The following is a 22,361-nucleotide window of genomic DNA, read 5'->3' on the forward strand; positions in this document are numbered from 1 at the left end:
TGCTATATCGTGCAATGGTAATCCAGATGTGTGCCTGCGATACTGGTGAGCAGCACATCACCTTTCCAACTTGTGAGAACGTGGCCGTGCAGCTATCTTATGTGACCCGGAGAATTGTAGATCTTAAGAAGCCTTGATGTCCAGATAAGGCTGAAGAAAGAGCCGAAAGTCATTCCAGGAACGGTAATGTAGATTGTCATATTCTGATTTCCAGTTGAAGATTTGTGTGTGAATTCTATAGGATATTTTGTGTAATGGACATATTGTAAAGAACTTTAGGAACTATCCCTATTTTGACATTGACCTGTCACTGTTTAAGAAATGTCTCCCTAGAAGGGATTTGTATAAGAGATGATTGTGATATGTTGTAAGATATAACTAGTGACCACGTGAGTGATAAAAGATAGGCTACATAAGCTAGAAGTTTGTTAAATTATATATAGAAGTGGTTCAAATAATTTGTTCTTGTATTGTAATGTTAATATTGAAATTGAGATCTTGCTAGCAACTCGATACAGTTAACCATTCATTTATATTTTCTCATATATAATTTCTTGATTTAATAAATACGTTTCATAGCATTTGCCTGAGTCCAGCTTGTTATATGAATTCAAATAGCCACTCATAAAGTTACCATCGAACCTAGCGGGAGGGACCCACGAGTATAAGTTGATATTTAGAGCCACGACTGCATGCTAAGATAAAAAGAACAGGAATTAGTTTATTGTTGGAAGTTTATTACTGTGTATTACTCTGAGAGAGCCACCTTGGATAAGAGTCTCGTCTATCCTCAGTATTGGCTGGCGCAGTGAAAAAATTACATTTGTCAATATTTATCAGGTGAACTGTCTCAGAGGATATGTTTAATGGCAGCGTCCCATACTTGGACAAAGCCCTAATCATAAGTTAAATTGCCATGACTAAACTTAAGAGCGGCCTAAATTTAGCTTGTTTAAAGAAAAAGGAAAAATTGTATGAGTTAATAGGGCATACATAACTAACAAGAGTAGATAAAAATATAAAGGTAAAGGGTTAAAGAATATGATAAAAATATAGAGGATAGGTACATAACAACAGGTATCTCTCAATTAACACGGTTAATTAATCCCTTGATGTTACTGAGTATATCAAAATCGCGTTAATCAAATCTAATAAACAATGGTAAAGATTACAATTCGTCCATGATCAATTACTGTATTAATAATTCAGTTTTATATGGTACTCTATTAGGAAAGATAAAAAATGAATGCAAAGTAAACCTACATTATTTACTGCAATTATTTTATCAGAAGAAGTTATCAAGTGTCGTTTGAGCAGTTTTAGTTTTTTTTTTTTTTTTTTCTTATCGGCATAAATTCTACGATAACAAGCAAAATGACTCTCCAGACTTCGGCAAACAAGCAATAAAACAAAGAAAAAACACTGCAAATATAATACACAATGGTACAAATTAAGTGGATATTAAATCCAACATTATTTCAAATATATTCAAAAATATAGCCGAATATAGAAACTACAAGAGTTTCGTATTGAATATATAGAAACAAAAAGTTTCAGTGGATGCAAGCATAAGCAACCCTATGGGCAACTCATAGCAAGGCTGTATTCATGGGTGTGCGAACTGTGCGGTGGCACAGGGCCCCGCAAAGCGCAAAAAGTTGAAAAAAGAAAATCAATTAATTTTTTTAAATTATTATATAAATTAATATTGTAATTATTATAACTAAAAATATTATATAGAAAAATATATGTATATAATTTTCCAACCAACTATTGTTGTTATAGTAAGCGAAATAAGATCGTAGCGGTAGTATTTGAACCTACTCTAAGATATATAACAATATTGTACAACATAGTGTTAAATAGGGAAAAGTGCATTTTAAAACAGGTGTTTTTAATAATTTTAAGGAGTTTTTTTTATTTTAGTTTATGATTTTATGAACAAGTAAGTATATACACGTACTGTCATGGCAATTTTTTTATGTGACATTACTTGCAAAACATCTTTAAAAATATATTTTGTAAAGTGGCGTTAGGTTCTCCGACATCAGAATTTTTTTTCAATAGCAGTTTTCAATCTATATCAGATTTATTTATTTTCTAATGTTATCTATTTTAGATATTTTTTTTTATCAGATAAGTAATTTTGTTTTAATTTATTAACTTATTTTATAATTAACAAAATCAACTATAATTAATAATCAAAATATCGATAAACAATAAAACGATATAATTGACATAATAAAAGAGGACCTGAAAACCAAATCACAACAAGTGACTCCAAACTGGACAGAATTGTTCAGACTCTCCTGGATCAGACAGAAGTGAAAAGAGTTCATTTGGCCTCATCATCTACATATATGATGGAAGAGAGAAGAAGAAGAATTAAATCTATCATATTTAATTCTAGAGTATGACTAGTCGTGAGAGAGATTATTATGGAAGAAAATACCCAAGTGGGCATGAAAACAAAAGCGAAAACAAGAAAAAGAAGCGGCCAAGGAACATCAAAGAAATTCACTGTTTAAATTTATGAAGTTGAACTCATATCTTTGTTCAGATATATCAGTTGATAACGGGAGTTCTGAAATGACTACAAACAGTTCTTCGGCTTCAACATTAATTAATAATAAGAGTTCTGAAATACTCAAAGGAAGTGGAGAACATGATGCATTTGTTCAAACAATGAGTGTTGAAGATCCTAAAACTGAGACACCGGAGGAAGGTGAACTATTTACTATTGATCCAGCAACATGGCCCAAAAATTTGAACAACGCAACACTAACACAAATTGTACAACGTGGTCCACCGTCTCCTCTGACTAAAAATGATTTTCCAAAAGATGACAACAACAGGTGTTTTTCCACAGATCACTATGTTATGACAATTGCAAACGGAGAGAAGCAAAACAGAAGATGGCTCGTATATTCAAACTCTTCCAATTCTATTTTTTGTTTTTGTTGCAAATTATTTTCTTCTGATGATAATTTTTTATGTAATGATGGCTTTTCTGACTGGCGACATGTAAGTGAAAGATTAAAGTCGCACACACTAAATCCAGTGCACATGAAATGCATGTATTCATGGACACAAATGGAATGTAATTTAAAAAATCACAATACAATTGATCAGACAAATCAAAATGTCATAAAATTTGAAGCAGAATGGTTAAGAAATGTTTTAAGACGAATAGTAGAAGCAATTCTTTATTTATCCAAACATAATTTAGCTTTTAGAGGTAATTTTGATACTTTGTACACAGCCCATAATGGTAATATTTTTGGAATCATAGAAAAATTACTGCAGAATTTGATCCACTTTTAAAAGATCATTTAATGCGATGTTCGGGAAAAAAAATTATAGGTAAGAAACAAAATTCGTATCTATCACCCATTGTGCAAAATGAATTAATTGTTGATATGGGAACCAAAATTCAACAAAATATTGTAAATATGATATGGCAGGCAAAGTACTATTCAATAATTCTTGATTGTACTCCTGATGTTACTCATCAGGAGCAAATTTCAGTAATTTTTAGATTTTTACATATATTTGAAGCAGATATTGAAATTCGTGAACGCTTTTTGACGTTTTTAATAACTAATGACACTACTGGTAAAGGTATATATGAAAATATAAAATCAGTTTTCAATAAATTAAATCTTAAATTGTCAGATTGTAGAGGATAAAGGCATGATAACGAAGCGAATATGAAGGGGTATATAAGGGAGTCCGTGCTTACATTTTAAATGAAAACGAAAAGGCATTTTATGCTCCCTGCGCCTATCATAATTTAAATTTGATTTTAGGGAATGTCGCAAAATCATCAATTATAGCAATAAATTTTTTTAATGTTATACAAAAAATATATACATTATTGTCTGCCTCAACTTCACGTTGGGACATATTAAAGAAATTTGTTAAACAATTAACTCCAAAACCATTATGTGATACAAGATGGGAATGTAGAATAGAATCAGTTAGAGCTGTGCGTTTTCAAATTCCAGAATTTTTAAATGCACTAAAAGAATTATTTAAAACTGCATCAGATAATACTATCAAAGTGGAGGTGGTTTCAATATATGAAAAATATATTCATTTGAGTTTATACTCAAATGAATGAGCTTTTGTCAAAAGTTAATTTAGTGAGTCAAGTATTACAAAATGCAAAAATTCCCTTAGACAAAGCAACTAAGCATATTAAAGCATTAGTGCAGCACTTTGAAGAGCAGAGAATATCAGGATTTGATAGCTGTTTTGAGATTGCTAAAGAACTGTCAAATCTATTAGAAATAGAAATTAAATTTAAAGAAAGTCGAGTACGTCGAAGAAAAGTATTTTTTGATTATGAAACACCTGATGAATCGCACATAGGTGATAACAAAGATAATTTTAGGATAAATTTCTTTTTTGTAATTTTAGATACTGCTCTACAATCTGTCAAAAAAAGATTTGAATTGTATGAAATTCACCAAAAATCATTTGGATTTCTTTATGATATGAAATTAATAAGAAAAATGACAGAAAATGAATTAAAATTTTGCTACAAACAGCTGTATCAAAAATTAAATACTGATATTGATGAATCTGAATTTTACAATGAATTAATTCTTTTTAGAAATATTGTTCCAGAAGATGCACCCATTAATATTTTAAAATTCATAATTGCAAATAATTTGTCAGATATTTATCTAAATATTACTACGACATTTAAAATATTATTGACCAGTCCAGTTATGGTCACATCAGCAGAAAGGTCATTTTCCAAATTAAAATTAATAAAAACCTATTTGTGATCTTCTGTGTCTCAAGAACGTTTGTCATCCCTGGCAATAATATCTATAGAGAATGAAATTGCAAAAAATTTGAATTTTGATAGCGTCATAAATGATTTTATTGATAAGCACATTAGGTTAAATAAAATTTAATATATCAAGATTTCTTTTAAATCTTATAAGTTGTTATACATATATTTCATTCTTTATAGTAAAAATGGATATTTTTTTTCATATTTTTATATTATTATTTATATTATTAAATAAAGCATTGTTCTGGCATATTATAATGTGTACTTACATAATAAAATAATATATCATGTACATACAAACACATTTATTTTTTAACTAATTTTTTCCCATTACTTAAATTGATGCTAAAGAGCATACTTGTTTATTTATGTGCATAAATATTTTTCATATTTGATTTAATTAATTAATTAACAAGATATTCTTCCATTTAAAATTTCCATATACAAGTTAGTAACATAAATGTTACTAACTTTCAGGAGCACCGCTTTTCGATTTCGCACAGGGCCCCTCAAAATGTAGAAATGGCCCTGCTCGTAGTAAAGGTGGAGTAAGCTCTAGATCAGTTTCCTTAGTATTTTCCATAAATGTTAATCACATCTCCTAGAGGAGACGTATGGTAAATAAGCCTTTGGTTCTCTATTTCAGTATTACATGATGGTTTATTTATTTTCAGTTACAATCTAAAAATTATTGAACAAAGAAAAAAAAAACTAAATCATGCTATACTGACATCGGAGGTCACGATATCTCTCAGCTACAATTTACTGTCAAATATCACAAATATTTATATAACAGGTGTTAAACCAAACTGACAGCAAAAAAACAATGCGGAATATCACTCCTAACATATGAATGCACAGCTGCTCATGACCTCCAAGCTATACACTGAATTGTGTATGAATATTTATATTAAACATTTTGCATATATTGTCAGATCAGCTGCGAGCTCTGCAGGTTTAAAGGTGCGTTAATCAAAACTCATGCCGCGTATATCAAGAGATTGCCACAATTAATTTTGACGTGCTAATCAAATCCCGCGTTAAGCAAGGGATACCTGTACATTTATTCCAGTGATGCTCCAGCACCATTATTATCCCTTCCCTGCAGTGGTTCTCAGTATGATCTGCAAAATACCCCTCTACAGCTGCACTCTTGATTCGAAGAAAAACGCTGACCAGTGAGGAAGAGTTTAAGCTTTGGAAAGAGATTGAAGTCAGAGTGAGCCAAATTGGGGAATAGGGTGGATGTTCCAACAATTCATAGTGCAGATCCCTTAATTTTCCCATTGCCAAAACACTTTTGTGGGCAGGTGCATTGTTCTGATGAAAGATGATTTTTTTCTTCTGCAAACCGTGTCATTTCTCACGAATTTTTTCGTCTAGTCTGGTTAAAAGATTGGAATAATATTCCCCAGTTATTGTTTTACCCTTTTCAAGATAATTAATAATCAAAATGTCCTTGAGCATCCCAAAACACCGATGCCATGACCTTTCCTGTTGATGAAACCGACTTTGTCTTCTTTGGTGCTGAACAAACGGCTTCTCTCCACTGTTTTGACTGCTGTTTGGATTCTGGTGTATAATGGTGAATCCAAGTCTCATCCATAGTAATAAATCGACACACGAAATCAGTTTAATTCTTGTAAAAACACTCCATGCACTGTTCAGAGATTTTCGTGTAACTGTGTTTTTGATCTGCTGTGAGCAAGCTTGGCACCCATCTTGCGCAAAGCTTTTTCATATGCAATTCTTCATGCAAAATATATGCTACATGCCCTTTTGAAATGCCTATAGTCTCAGCAATTTCTCGCACTTTGACTCGCCGTCATTCAATACCATGTCGTGCACTTGAACAATGATTTCTGGTGTTGTTACACTTTTTCGACTTCCTTCACGTGGATCAACTTCAAGTTTACTCAATTCCTTCTATACTTCTTGCTCATTCACTATCATTGGTTCCTCTCCTCATTCCCGCTGCTCTCAAGTTCTGCATTATGTTACAATTGCAACAATGGAATATGTTTATGAACTGCTCATTGAACATCTCTACTATATCCTCCTCAGTATTTATCATTCTCCCACTATCACTGACCAATATCATCTTCCCATAATCATTCTTTCTTCCACTGGGCACATATCGAAAAAACTCCCTAAGATTTTTTTAGGCTTATTTGCTAACTGCTGCTCAGTGTATACTCCTGATGTAACTGATTATTGCCACTCAACTTGTGCTGCCTCCACAATGCTTTTTTCTTCCAGATTGTGTGCTTTACCTCCTTATTTAATCTCTTTGGAATTACTTTGAGTAACTTGACTGCAACTGCAGTCACTGATCATACAATCCAATCAACACCTGATACAACGCTAATTTTTTCACTCCAATTTCCTTAATATTTACTTTGCTTCTACTTTTTGCATACTTCCTTTCAGATGTGTCTATTGCCTATTCATATCTAAATATTATGTTCTGTGTGATCATATTTGAACAAAATATTAATACATGACTCATATTTTAGTTAATTTCTTCAACAAAATGAAATGCCATGTTGATGTCATCACAAACCAGCATTCTGACTATTGCTAAAGTGCTCTGAAATGGAAGTATAAAAATAAGATGTTGGTCTTGCCTTTATACTTCCATTTTAAAACTAAAATCACAAGCAGTTTTAAAATAAAAGTATAGAGCTGTAGAATCATACATAAAGCCTGTGTAGCGCAGTGGACATGGTATTTGCATCCTCTGCACTAGTCTGCCTAAAGAAAAACTTTAGTTCTAGTCTAGTCATCAACGACTAGAGGAACTTTTTGTACCTTTCTTTGACTGGTTCCCGAGTTAGTCGATCTCTGGCATGTTTTTTCTCCCAGAAACTCAGGTTTTTTATTCTGTAAACTCAAGAAAATTGACCGTAGAACTCGCACAATTTTTCATGATACGTAACACACATTTTGTTAGGGACCACAAGATGGTGATACATCAGTCCTCTCTTCATCAACCACACTTATGTGATTTCTGTATTGTTCTCTCCATCCTAAACCATGTATTGAAAAAGTCTTTGGTGTCAATGCTATAAAACTCCTTTAATAACTCATATGTTTCTGTCATATACTCACTTTTCCTGTCTATTAATCCTTTTGTAATCCACATACCTTGTCTATCCTCATACGGAGTAGTCCATAGACGTCATCTTGGTCACTTGCATTTGGGTCTTCTTCTTCGCCACTCTTCAAGTCCAAGGAATCCAGGTAACCACTGTGTTTTTGGACTTATTGAAGCTTTTATAACAAGAAAAAAGTGGGCTTCCATTACCTGCTTGTCGGTATACTCTTCAATTTCCAGGTAATGTGTGAGATATTTTGGCCATCTTTGCAATAAACCTTCTAAACTTTAAGTCCCTCTCCATAATTACCACCAAATTCCTGGCTTTGTGTTTTCTGCAGTCCAGTTCCATCATCATTGTAATTGTGATTTCTTCATCTCATAATGCACGAACCTATATTTTGCCACATTAAACTGCCAGCTGTTATCCCATGCCCATACTGCCGGTTTCTTTCACCATCCTGCAGAATCTCTACAATACTGCTAATTATTAACTGTTGCTCCTCGCAATTTTGCAGCCTGACACACACAGCTAAGAATATCTATTCTAATGATTCTGCTCTTACCCCTAAAGTCACCTACTTATGCCACTGGATAAAATTGCCACACATTTTTATCCGGTGGCAGTTAGATAAAATACTAAATGCCCACCCAACAACTCACCCTTCACCAGAAAAACACGGTACTTATATCCTTTATTTACCATAATGAATGATTACTGTGTTGCTATAAAAGAAAGGACAGTGAGTAAGTGTTTATGTAATGGAGATGTCCAATTCAAAACCAGTAATATTTAATATTAACAGCTAAATAAATAAATAAATATTTCATCTGAAAATCGAGACGTAAGTGGAAGAATTCATTGTTATTATTTTATTATTACAGGTATCTCCATGGAGTCAGTAGACTCATCACAGGAGACCCAAACTACCAAAACAATATCTATCATGTCTCTTCTTGAATTCATTTACAGATGAAGAACTCACAACTGAGTTCAGGCAATTCATTCCACTCATTCACCACCCTCCAGGCAAAAAATCTAGTTCTCACACCCCTGTTAACCACACTTTTCCTCAATTTCCAGGGATGACCTCTTGTTCTTCCATCACTATCACACAGCTGAAATATTTTCCCTGCATCAGTCTTATAAAAACCTTTTAGTAATTAATGTTTAGTAAATCATATCCACTCTTCTCCGCCTACCAACCAACCTCTGCAATCCACAAGCTCTCAATCTATCAATGTAGGAAGCATTTTTTACATCGCTCACCAACTTAGTCACTCTCCTCTGAATCCTCTCCACAACCTCCTCATCTCAAAGGAATCTATGTGACCAGAGTTGAGCACAGTAATCTAAATGTGGAAGTATCAATGCCTTATAAAGGGGAATAATAACCTCTTTATCTCTGGATGTTAGTGTGTTCTTCAATAACCAAGTAATCCTATGTGCAATCTTGGACACCTTAGCAATGTGTCCTCTGAACTTCATCTCCTTATTCACCAAGCCCCTAGCCTCATCAATCTCTTGGAGTGCTGTTCCATCAATGTAGTACACAGCTGGCAATCTTTTAATCCCAAAATTCATAACTTTGCACTTTTCCACATTGAACTGACATCCATTACATTTTGCCAGCTTATTTAAATCATCCTGCAAACTCTCAACATCAGCTTGATTTTTTATTACGCTACCCAACTTTGCAACGTCAGCCCAATATCATTGATATACAAATTGAACAACAATGGTCCCAAAACTGACCTCCTGCAGCCATACTACTAGTGATCTTCCTCTTTTGGTATACTAACACTCCAATATACAACTTGCTGGTACTCATCTGACAGCCAGTCACTGATCCAACTCAGAAGTCTGTTATTTAATCCCATCCAGGGCTGTCGGCAGATTAGATTGCGCACCCTGAGGCAAACAATTAAATATCGCCCCTGATGGATTATAAGACAAAAATATAAGAAAATCTCGAATTGCTATTTTGTTTTCATTACAAGAGAAACATTAATGCAAAACGATTACATAATAATATTAATTAAATGTTTCCTCTACAGGGATATCGCACAATAAAACTGTTTATAAGCTCTTCTAAATTTAAATTATAAGCTATGTCCACCTCTATTGATATAGTTGCTAGACCAACCAATCTTTCTTGGATCATTGCTATTCTCAAATTATTTTTAATCAGTTTAAGCTTGAAACAACTTCTTTCCGCACTTGCTATGCTAACAGGAATTGTTAGTGTATCGAGTGTGGAAAGTGCAGTATGGCTGAACGAGCACCCTTATTAAGCTGCACCGTGAGGCAGGCTACCTCTATGCTACACCCTGTTGAAGGTACTGATCCCATCTGTTTCAATTTATTTAATAACTTGTGTAGCAGTCTATCAAAAACTTTTGCAAAATCCACGTACACCACTGTATATGCATCTCTCCTGTCCAAGGCACTTGTCACCTTCTTATAGTACAGCTAATTCTCTTTTTACACGATTTCAAAACAACATGGTTTAGAAAACAGAAGCAATTCTATTTTTACATGGTTCAAATGGCACTTATTTTTAAAATTTCTGTTTGAATTCAGTTCTGTTAAAAAGGGTATTTCCATTATCATTATCATTTCCTAGTACAGTACATATGTGTACTTAATCCTGAATTTTGGGAATCCCCCTCGATGTTTTAAATATCAGGGATTACTCTATGCTACAGAAGTAGACAATTATGGTGACAATAAAAAAATCAATTTTTGTGATTATGATTCCCAGAAGTTAAGCCGACAGATGATCCGTTATATTCATTTGCCGTTGGTTCCTGGAAGCAGAAGGGTGCTATGCTGATTCCTCAAAGTTAAGTTGGTCCGTTACCGGAGGCCCACCTATATAAAGCTGCTTGGAAGGAGTTAAGCTGTTTGCTAAACAATCATTTCTTGTTTACAATTCAAAGTGTTTAAAACCATTACTCATTAATCGATCTCTAAGACATCAGGCAATGAAAGGTGTGGAAGGCAAACAAAAAAGGTTGGGTTACAAAATAAATTTGTAATGAATGGTTCCATCATTGTTTTGTTCCAAAAGTTAAACACTATTTCATGAAAAAAAAAAAAAAAAATCTGGACTTTAAAGTTTTATTGATTATAGACAATGTGCCTGGCTATCCTGTTTTAGAACACCCGAATGTGGAATTTTGTTTTCTACAACCACTAGACCAGGGTGTGATTGCTACTTTCAAAACTTGCTACATAAGAACATTCCAATACATTTTGGATAAATTAGATAAGGATAATTTACTGACAGTTATTGATGTCTTGAAGAAATTTTCTATTTTGGATTGCATCAAATTTGCTAAGTTGGTGTTATCAGAATTGAAAACAATTAAATTTAAATGCATGCTTTCCAGCATGCATTTAAAGTTAATTGTAAAATTAAAAGCATGCACTTCACACATTCTTAGCCAGAATGTGTGAAGAAAAAACCTGTACCTTTGCATATCCCAATATCATCAGATTAGCACATGCAGTTGCCTGAGAAGGATTTGATGATTTTTCGTCTGCAGATATTGAAGAATTGATATATTTCTTCAATTGACAAGGCTGTTAGTGATGGCGAAATAATAGAAGCTGTCCTTGAGAATCTCGATGAAAAAGAAAAAAGTGATGATGATGAAGAGATTCCACTCACTGCAGGAATAATTAAAGAAGGGCTTTAAATATGGCTAGTAAATTGCAAAGTCATTTTCTTACACATGATCCAAATACTGAACGAGGTGAACAGTTTAAACGTGAACTGAAGTCATGTATGGTGCGATATGAAGATTTATACAAAGATCTAGTCAAAACAGGATCTAAATGATTAATAACAGAGTTTGTGATAAAAGAGAAAAAAATCAACCTTCAGAATTATTGGAAATTAGTGCTAATTTAGATCCTTTTACTGAAGAAAACGTTTTGCCATTGCAGTATGAACAAGAAGGCCAAAGTGTTTCAAGTGATGGAAGTGATTTAATTCCAGTCTCACACAAAAGAATGCGGTACTGTCAGAAAGTGATAGTGAATGAAATTTAACTAATGATGGTGATAAAATTTAACTAATACCATATGCGTGGGTGTATTTGGGCCTTTTCGAATATCTGTTTTATTAGTGACACACTGTTTTCTTTAAGAAAGAAACATATGAATATACTTTAAACAATATTTAAAATACAAAATATTCCATTAAAATTAAATAGAGTTTTGTTCAATGATTTTCATATGTTTTGTTTGAAAATAATATTGTTCGTATCGGGTTTTCACATCTGGAACCATTCTTCTATTTTTTCATGTGCACTGTATTTTTTTTTACACGGTTTTTTCTGGAACTAATTTACCATGTAAATGGAGAATTGGGTACATAAGTAAGTTAGTAAAGCATGATCTCCCTTTAAAAACCCATGCTGATAACCACAGAGAATACTGCTATTATCAATCCATTTCTGTATCCTACTTCTCACCAATCTCTCCAGTACCTTCACAACTCCAGATATAAAAATTGGCCTATAATTTGAAGCCACATCTTTATGACCACCTTTATGCAGTGGAACAATTTTACCTTCTTTCCACTCCCTTGAAACCTTTGCTTTTGTAAGACTTTTTAAACAGGCTTGCCAATTCCCTGGAACATTCCCTTAAGACGCGTGGTGTTATGCCATCAAATCCTATCGCCTTATTGACATCAAGGCTATTTATTTCCTCAAATACCTCCTGCTCACTCACAATTAAGTCCTCTTCTATGTCCTCCACACTTTATGAAACAGAAAATGGGAAAAATTCAAATTAGTCATTAATTACTAGCATAACTTACCTTTCACAAAGCCATGCTCTTTCCCACAGAATATCATATTCTTATCTATCCATTCCTGAATTGTGTGATTGACCAACTTCTCAAATACCTTTACTACCACTCTTGAGATTAGTGTATAATTCACTACCTCTGTCTCGTAGTCTTCTTTGTACAGTGCAACCATTTGCTCTCTTTCCAGTTCCTTGAAGAAGGAAATTATTTATTCCAAATATTTTTTAATAACTTTCAGTTTAGTGAAATTATGCAATTTCCATTGTTGTTTATGCAAGGATCACAATTTAATGATCCTAAATTCATTAAGGTGTGTGTTAATTTCATCTTCCATAGAGCAATCAATACTCACACAGCCACTCTTCATGTCACCTAGCAATAAAAATGCCATGCAGGGATGAACTTTATGATTATTGATTATTATATTGGAAGAAATTTCAGTTATGTATACTGGTATCTCACATATTTCAATATCTTTCAGCGAAAATGTTTTCAGAATGATACTAGCAAATTCTGTATGATGGAGAAGTGTCTCAAAAAGAGGAGGATAACCAGTGGCAATGCCTCAGGGTTCTGTTTTTGAGCTCCAATTGTATAACTTACTTGTTAATTCAAATAAACAAATAAAAATTTGTACTTGAAGTAACATCATGACTGGGCTACTTAGCCTGTATATACAAGTATCCTAGCCGTGATGTTACTTCACATGCAAAATTTTATTTTCTTACACTTGGATATAGGATTAAACCTAGAATATAATTTCTTAGCATCTTTAATTTATAGTATAACCAAGTGAAAAAACTTTCAAACATCTTACTTTTTAATGATATTTCACGTGGATTGACTGGGGATCTTCAAATGTTTTATGAAAGTGCAAAGTTAGGTAGAATTATGAAGAGTATTGCTGATGTTAATTCTCTACAAGAAGATTTGAATAGACATTTACGTTGGACAGATGAGTGGGGTTCAGGAAGTGGATGAGATTTGGGATCTTAGGGTGATGGTAGACAGTGGACTGAAGTCCTGAGGACATATTGCAAGCATTGCAAAGACTGCATGTTGTATTGCTGCTGTGATAAGAATACATTGAAATGTAGGGTTAAGGAGATGTTGGTGCCTCTGTATAAGGCATGGTCAGGCCACACATGGATTATTGTGCTCAAATTTGGTGATGTGGAAACACTAATCAGGATCCAAAGGTGAATGACCAAAGTGATAGCAGGACTTTGGAGTGTTGCTTATATAGAGCAGTTAAGCGAACATAGATTGCAGAGTTTGGTTGATTGGAGACCAAGTTGGTTTAAGGATTTTACCAGATTAATATAGAAGGAATTATAAAAAAAGAGTGGATGGTAAGATGTGAATAATAAGTGGTGTAAAGTTGTGGGGAAGAAGGGTGTGAAGAGTAGTTTTTACATGAAGAGGCGAGTGGAATACAAGGGAGTGGAAATGATTTTAGGGTATATATGATAGACATGTTGACAGTTGAGTGGGCCTCCCACAGTGAGTCCATTGACTCCATGGAGGTTACTGTAATAATAATAATACTTCTAATTTTTTTAGGAAATGACAACGTAAACTAAATCATTAATTATAAAAACTTTAATAACTACCTATATTTTGGCAATGTTATATTGCCATCTTCAGGGATCAGAACACAATGATATGTGCACGCAGGCACTCATACTAAGCAAATAAGGCTGCAGAAATGCAACTGAAGTTGGTCCTAGAGCCCTAAAAGGTGCCCCCCCCCCAGTGGGCTAAATTGGGTTGTCTTGGCCATTGCTCATCAGCCCAACAGCCAAGACAACCCAATTTAGCCCACTGGGGAGACACTTTAGGGCTCCAGGACCAACTTCAGTTGCATTTCTTCAGCCTAATTTGCTGAAGAAATGCAACTGAAATTATGAGTGCCTGCGTGCACATCATTGTGTTCTGATCCCTGAAGATGGCAATGTAACATTTCCAAAATATAGGAAGATGATGAGATTTCATTTGCGTTGTCATTTCCTAAAAAATTAGGAGTCTGTCTAACCAACGTATAACCTTATCTACGTGTAATAATAATATCAGAACATTTCTGTTTAGAGATGCTGATATTAAAGTCTTAACCCGTTCAGCCTCAGTGTATATTAGAAACTCGTAAAAAAGAAAGTATCTGCACATGAGGATAAATCATACCTAACAGAAATGTTGGGAATCCTAGAAACACTGAAACAGAATCTGTGTCCAAAAACCTCTTTTTAAAGATCTAATTGCTACATACAAAATGACTCTTCTCTGTCATTTCCACAATGGAAGACATCTGTAGAAAATCCTTTTCCAGCCATGTCCCATTCATTGCAGAGATTGTTTTTCTCTGGGATGGGGTCATCACTCAGTAAGAATGGTCTCTCATCATCTTGCAGCAGTCTTTTTTCAAAGTATAATTGCAAAATGATGTCTGACATCTCATGTTGTTTTCACTAGCCAATCTTAATGAAAATTCAACAACAACATCATTTGCAAATGAAAAATTTGGTTTATCTACTCATGTCATCAACGCATTTCATCATATCAACTGAGAATAGAGCAGTCATGCTTTCTTTTTACAGTGATCAGAAATTTGAATTTCTCCTCCTGGAGTTGATCATCTTTAAAAAAAATGATAATAATAGTAGTAGTAATAATAATAAGTGAATAAAACGAGAAGTCACCATTCCCTTAGTTGGAATAATAATCCTTAATTTAAGCTGAATTTGATTTTCCACACAGAGCCTAAGTATGGCTTAACCTACCAAAACACAGTTGGATTAAACAAATAGTTCACAGCAATTACAGCATAGCTTGTAATTCCTGCTGATACTTTCAGCAATAGTTTGGCAGGTGGCCAAGGAACCAATGTCTAGTTTATATTTGTGCCATGCATATCTGCTTCAATTTCTCTTCTTCATGTAGATTCTCATTTTTTACTTCTTCAGAATAAGTCAAGTAGCAAAGTAATGTCAATTAATTTTGCAGAGTATTGTTTTCAGTTTTCTGATTAAAACATTTGCAAATGCATCACTGAAACATTTCAATTTTCTAGTAATACAGAAATATTCTCATTCAACATTATATTTTTGTTACTTCTTTAAGCCTCGATTCTACAAGAAATGGAGAAACAGTGGTATGAAAGCATACTTGTTTGATATTCTATTCTTATTGTTTACCATATTATCTTTATCATAGACAATTCCTCAAGAATGTTGTAGGCAAAGTATTGAGTTAAAATATTTATTTTTATTTTTTATTTTATTTATTTATTATATTTATTGGGTTGTGAAAACCAAGAGAAAAGTCAAAATTTTTATCCCTTATTTAAATTTGATTCTCCAAAAACCATAGCTGTCGAAAACAGAATAAAGTATGGTGTAAATTGCTTTCACCTTCGGCTTCCTTTATTACTCTTACTTGAATGCTTGCAGGAGTAGCCATAGTATTCAATACAAAATACAAGGATAATCTTCTTGAATGGCAGGCAGTCTCAAGTAGAGTAATGTGGGCAAATATGAGAATGGGGAACTGGACAATGAGACTTATTTGTGCCTATGGTCCCACAGAAGGTTCTACTAAGGTAGAAGTGGAGGAATTTTTTGAGGCTTTAGAAAAAGCAACTGACACAATGAAAAATGAAAAGTTGGTCCTTGTTGGGGATCTAAATAGCATAGTAGGAAATGATTGTGAGACATACAAAAATATTTGGGGAAAATTTGGAGAAAAGAGCAAAGCTAATAATAATGGCAAATATCTGTTGGATTTCTGCTCAGGACATGGACTGGTTATTACTAACACCATGTTCCAACATAAAAATGTGCACAAATTCACATGGAGAGAAGAGGCAAGGAATAAGAAAAGTCTCATTGACTATGTTATTGTTGATAGTGATGTTTTCTCCCTGGTGCAGGACACCAGAGTTTACAGAGGATTGGAAATTGGAAGTGATCACCATTTTGTCTTGAGCAGGATAAATTTGAATTTCATATTGAAAAGAAGAACATCTAAGAAAGTTTTAAAGTGAATAAAAGTTGAGCAGCTCTCAGATGTAAACTGTAGACTAAAATACACAAAGATTATTGAAGAAAAAATGAAAGAGTTTGAGAACAGGAATCAAACCTTGGAGATTCAGTGGCAAACTCTGAAGAAAACATTGATTGATTCTGCCAGAGAGGCATGTGGTGAGGTTGTCTGCAAGGATAAAAAAATCAGAACTCCCTGGTAGACACAGGAAGTTAAGGCAGTGAAGGAAAAGAAGAAAGCATATCAAAAGTTCCTTTCAAATAAGTCAGCTTGTGCTCTTAGAGAATATAGAGACAAATGCAAGAATGCAAACACTGTGTAAAACTAGCTAAACAAAAGTCACGGGAGGACTTTGGCAAGAATATAGAAAATAAATATCAAGAAGGTGGCAAAATATTCTGGAGGTTGTTGAAGAAGCTTAGGAATGGAGGAAAGAGTGCTGTAAAAGGAGTTAGAGATGATAAAGGTGACATGAAAACGGGACAAAAAGATATCCTTGAAGTATGGAGTAATTACTTTGGAAAACTGCTAAATGAAACAAGCAATGATGACAGCACAGTGGTAAAAAACACTGACCAGGCATGCGGTCAGGAATACATATCCATACTTGAAGTAGAAAAAGCCATCAAAGGCTTGAAATGTGGAAAGGCAGCAGGAGTAGATGATATTCGACCAGAAATGCTGAAGTATGGTGGTATAAGAGTCTTACAGTGGCTGCACTGCATAGTTCAGAAAGCCTGGACAGAGGGACGAATTCCCGATGATCGGAGTAGAGCTCTCATAGTATCCATATATAAAAAGGGAAATAAAACTGAATGTGAGAATTACAGAGGTATTTCCCTACTGAGTGTTCCTGGCAAGATCTATGCAAGTATACTTGAGAAACGGTTGAGAAGAATTGTGGAAGAAAAGCTTGGTGAAGAACAAGCTGGATTCAGGTGAAACAGAGGCTGTCAGGATCAGATCTTCTCTTTACGACAAATGGTCGAGAAAGCATGGGAATATAACAAAGATCTGTATTTAAGTTTTGTCGATTTGGAAAAGGCATATGATAAGGTGCCAAGACTGAAGCTATTCAATACGCTGCAGTTATATGGTGTCGATGGGGCATTATATCAAGCAATACTTAGTCTTTATTTGAGTTGTAAGTCAGCAGTTAGAATTGAAGGAAGTACAGGAAGATGGTTCAATGTTAAATCTGGTGTGAGACAAGGATGTACATTATCCCCTCTGTTATTCATTATCTATATGGATCACATTATGAAGGAAAGTGGTATTAAACATGATATCAAAATTGGAGATTTTAATGTCAGCTCTTTGCTTTATGCGGATGATTTTATACTTCTAAATAAATCCGCTACAAGTCTACAAGATTTTCTGACTAAATTGAATAGCTGTTGTAATAGATATGGTATGAAGGTCAGCATTAAAAAGGCAAAGACAATGAAAATTGGCAGAATCATTGAAAATGTCAACTGTGTTGTGAATGGAGAACCTGTGGAACAAGTAAAACATTTCAGCTACTTAGGCACGATTTTTACTGAAGATGGTAAATTAAATATAGAAATAGACAACAGAATCAGCAAAGCTGGTATGGTTGGAAGTCAATTGAATAAATTCATATGGAATAAGAGAGAAATTAGTCGAAACACTAAATTAGCTGTATACAAGACAGTGTTCAAACCAGTTTTAACTTATGGATCTGAGAGCTGGGTCAGATGTAAAACACTTCACCAAAGACTAGAGACCGCAGATATGAGAGTCCTGAGAAAGATTATAGGCATGAACAGATAGCATCAATGGCAATATCATATTAAAAATGAGGATATTAGGAAAGAACTTGACATTGTCAGCATCCAGGAATGCGTTAGCAGAGCTAATCTCGGATGGTATGGTCACCTAAACAGAATGGGTGAGGAAAGATTAGCAAAACAAGTGTTCTCTGCCAGGTTGGCAGCAAAACGACCTAGAGGAAGACCAAGATATAGGTGGATTGATAGGGTACAAAGTGCCTAAGGCACTTTGTACCATATCAAAGTGCCTTAGACGATAGAAATATAAGATCTGATAATGTTGGAGTCTTGACCGGTAACAGACTGATTTGGAGGAAAATTGTAGATAGGAAGTTAGTAATGATATAATTTTTTCATGTAGTACTATCATATCCTGTACACCCCTTGTGGGTACATGGCAGGAATTTGATGATTATGAATTCTTGCAGTAGTTATTACAATAAATTATTATTATTATTATCCAATACCACATGGAGTCAAAGACTCATCTAGGAGGTCCTTTTATCATACACACAGCTCATCATATCTTGCTTTAAACACACTCAAATACGCTGCAGACACCACACTCTCAGGCAAGGCATTCCAATCATTCACAACTCTGCTTGAAAAAAACCTGATTCTCACTCCCCTACTCATACCTTTATACAGTTTCCAGGGATGATCTCTGGTTCTCCCCTGATCTCCCACTGTTTTTTTCAGAACCTCTCCAACATCGATCCTATAATAATTCCTTACTAATTTGTAGGTCTCTATCATATCTCCTCTTTTCCTCCTATCCACTAGACTCCGCAAATTGCATCTTCTCAATCTTTCCTCATATTTGAAATTCCAGATGTTAGAAACTACCTTAGTCAGTCCCCTCTAGACCCTTTCCAACATTTTTTCGTCCTTCTGAAAACCAGGTGACCACATCTGGACACAGTAGTCCATGTGGCCTTATCAAAGCCTTATACAATGGAACAAGAATCTTCCTACTTCTACAAGTCAGTGTCCTCTGCATCATTCCCAGAAGCCTTTGCGTTGTCTTCACAATTTTGGCAATGTGTCCCCTAAATTTCAGATCCTTATCCACCATCACCCATCATCAGCATATTGAAAAAACTGATTTTAAAAGAGTCAAATTGGTAAACTTGCATCATGTCCCTATGGACATAGGTTTTCTGGTCTCTTGGAAAAACTACTCTTTGTAACATTGGCCCAACCTGGCTTCCATTTTAGCTGCATATCAATGATTGATGGGTTAGGTAATTGCCCTTCTCCTGTTCTAAATACAACTTGACTCCAAGCATTTAATGCTGCCTTTGATTTTTCACCCAAAAGAGATCAGAAGATGCTTGTTCACTATGGATACCAAAAACGTCCCCTGGTTCTGTTGCTATCATTCCATTTCTTCTGAAGTTTTATACCTTCTAAGTTGAACTTCTATTTTATATTATCTTTTCATAGTCTTCTATTTGATCAGTAATGAGCACTTGCTTTTTTTTTTTTCTGTTTTTCAAATGGTAAACTTGTTTGCATAACTGAGATTTGATAATCTTAATATGATGTTTTTTCCAGGTAAAGAAGTAAACAACTTCTGTACCATGGCAAATGATGGAGAAATAGTAGTAGTAACTGGATCTAGTGGATGTTTAGGACAGCACATAATTAAAGCACTTCAAGAAAAGGATACTTCTGTAACTGAAATAAGACTCTATGACATTCATCCATATGTAAACAAATTAGGTAAATATGTTTTTTTTTTTTTTTTAATATTATAAAGTTGGATTGGTTTCATTCTACCATATGAAAAATTTTAACTGTTGTCAATCTGGTAAATATTTCTCTACAGCTTAAATGTCTCAATCTTATTCTCCTTTCAAATCTAATCACCAAACTCTGCAGTTTACATGCTCTTACTCTATCGTCCTAACCAACATTGTACAGTCATGATATAATGTTTTATTCTGCATATATACCTTCTCTAAAGTTACTTCATCCTGTCTAATCCCAATAAACAGATCTGAGCACAGTAATTCAGGTATGGTTTGATCAGAGCTTTATACAATAGAACCACCACTCTTTTCTCTCTGCTGGTTCACATCCTTCTCGGTATTGTGTTCACAACCTTTTTCAGTATGTTTTTTAAACTTGAAATTTCCATCTACGTTTGCTCCAAGATCCCTTGGATCCTCCACTTATTCCATTTTAACTCCACCAAATGGGTATCTGTGAAACCCAATTTTCAAAGTTTACATTCAGCTGTATAACTGACATCTCCATTCATTTACATATCTTTCCAGCTTATTCAAATCCCCTGAAGAGTTTCAACATGATCACTATTACTAATAACCCTCCCAAGCTACAAACAACTGTATATCTACTTATAATCTAGTGACAAATATCATTTACCTAATTATTGAACAGCAACGGTCTCCCAGTACTGACCTATGAAACTTGACTATCCTTTCTGCTCTACATAACTCTGATATCTATCAAAAAAGGCAGTTTACAATCCATTAACCTGATATCTAAATCCATATATTGAAACTGAAATATGAACTTATAATGTAGAACCTATGAAATGACTTTGGAAAATTGAAAATAAAAATTCACAGTATATGCCTTTCCTTCATCCTATCCTGCTCTTGTTTGTTATAAAAGGCAACTAGAATACTAAAACAAGGGTGCCTTTTAACAAATCTATGCTGGCCATCATAAATAGGCTTCTTCCCAATTCTGTACGTCTGCATTATCAAGTTGTCAAAAATCAAGAGAAATGCAAACACTGATCTTTAATTTGATATCTCATTTGAGTGGAAGGAGGGTTAGATAGTGCACTGGCACCATCTTGTCCTCTTTTCAATCCTGAAGAACTTATCCTTTTGTAAGATTTTCATTAAATAGCCAGGTTAATGGAAAGATCTGTTCCTTCCCTTAAAATACATAGTGAAATCCCATCTAGCTCACTGTCTTACTGACATCAAGAGTGCTCAGGATTTGAAATGTATCTCCTTCATTCACTTCTAATCCTTCCTTCCCTTATTCCACTTGGAATAAAGCCTGCTTTACCAAGATAAAATGCCCTAAAAAGGGATCATTAAATAGTTTTACAGCATTGCCTAGCAGTGGTCTCCTGACTACTCTCTCCATACAGCAAGAGATAACCTTCCATCCTTCTGTTAGTTTATTTTTCCATGTGTTGCCACAGTTGTTTAACATTTTTGTGGATTCCACTTATATTTTTGTAATTGGACATTTTCATTTTGTTCTTAATTTTATCTTTCTAAAATTTTCTGATATCTTGTCACCTTTTGCTTTGTCAAAATCTCATCTATGTTTTTGATTTTCTTTTCCTAACAGATTTTAATCTTAGTTTTCCTTTGGAAATGAGAGGATTATTGTTATCATCATTATTACTTCTACTCAGTGGCTTATTTAGGTATAGGCCTGGCCTAGGACGGCGGAAATTTTCAGACTCTCATTTTTGTAATTATATTTATATTACGAATTTACGATATAAATAGGTTAAGCATGTAAATCAACATGTTCATTAAATATGGGGGGAGCAGCACTTTCTGCGGGCTTAGGGACGGGAAATACCTAAATACACCACTGCTTCTACTACTACACAGACATCTCTATAGAGTCTGAATACACATCACGGGTAGACTTCCACTAACCACAGTGCCTAACTCATCCACTTAAAGGGCATTCATGACTGCCTCTGGCAATCCATTTCACATATTCACCGCAGTCCATGTTAAGGAGTTTTACTTTCTCTTGGATGTGTGCAATCATGTTAGTTTTACAACCTGTAA

General features: G+C 34.3%; 1 protein-coding gene across 4 annotated transcripts in view; it reads left to right on the forward strand.

Annotated features, from left to right (window-relative positions):
• Window positions 1–22,361, forward strand: part of LOC150104486 (3 beta-hydroxysteroid dehydrogenase/Delta 5-->4-isomerase type 3-like) — a 107,024-nt gene that overhangs the window by 25,593 nt on the left and 59,070 nt on the right. For 3 of the 4 annotated variants that reach the window (XM_090395167.1, XM_090395171.1, XM_090395170.1), the window contains exon 2: window positions 20,119–20,286. In XM_090395167.1, coding sequence (XP_090251293.1) covers window positions 20,145–20,286 — 142 coding nt within the window. In that variant the 5' untranslated portion in view covers window positions 20,119–20,144. Of the gene's footprint in view, window positions 1–5,304; window positions 5,425–20,118; window positions 20,287–22,361 lie in introns of those variants that run through there. The other variant, XM_090395169.1, reaches the window with a different exon arrangement.

Source organism: Typopeltis vanoorti, chromosome 7 (assembly GCF_054136105.1).
Source record: "Typopeltis vanoorti isolate ZY-2024b chromosome 7, IOZ_Tvanoo_1.0, whole genome shotgun sequence".
Lineage (NCBI taxonomy): Eukaryota > Metazoa > Arthropoda > Arachnida > Uropygi > Thelyphonidae > Typopeltis > Typopeltis vanoorti.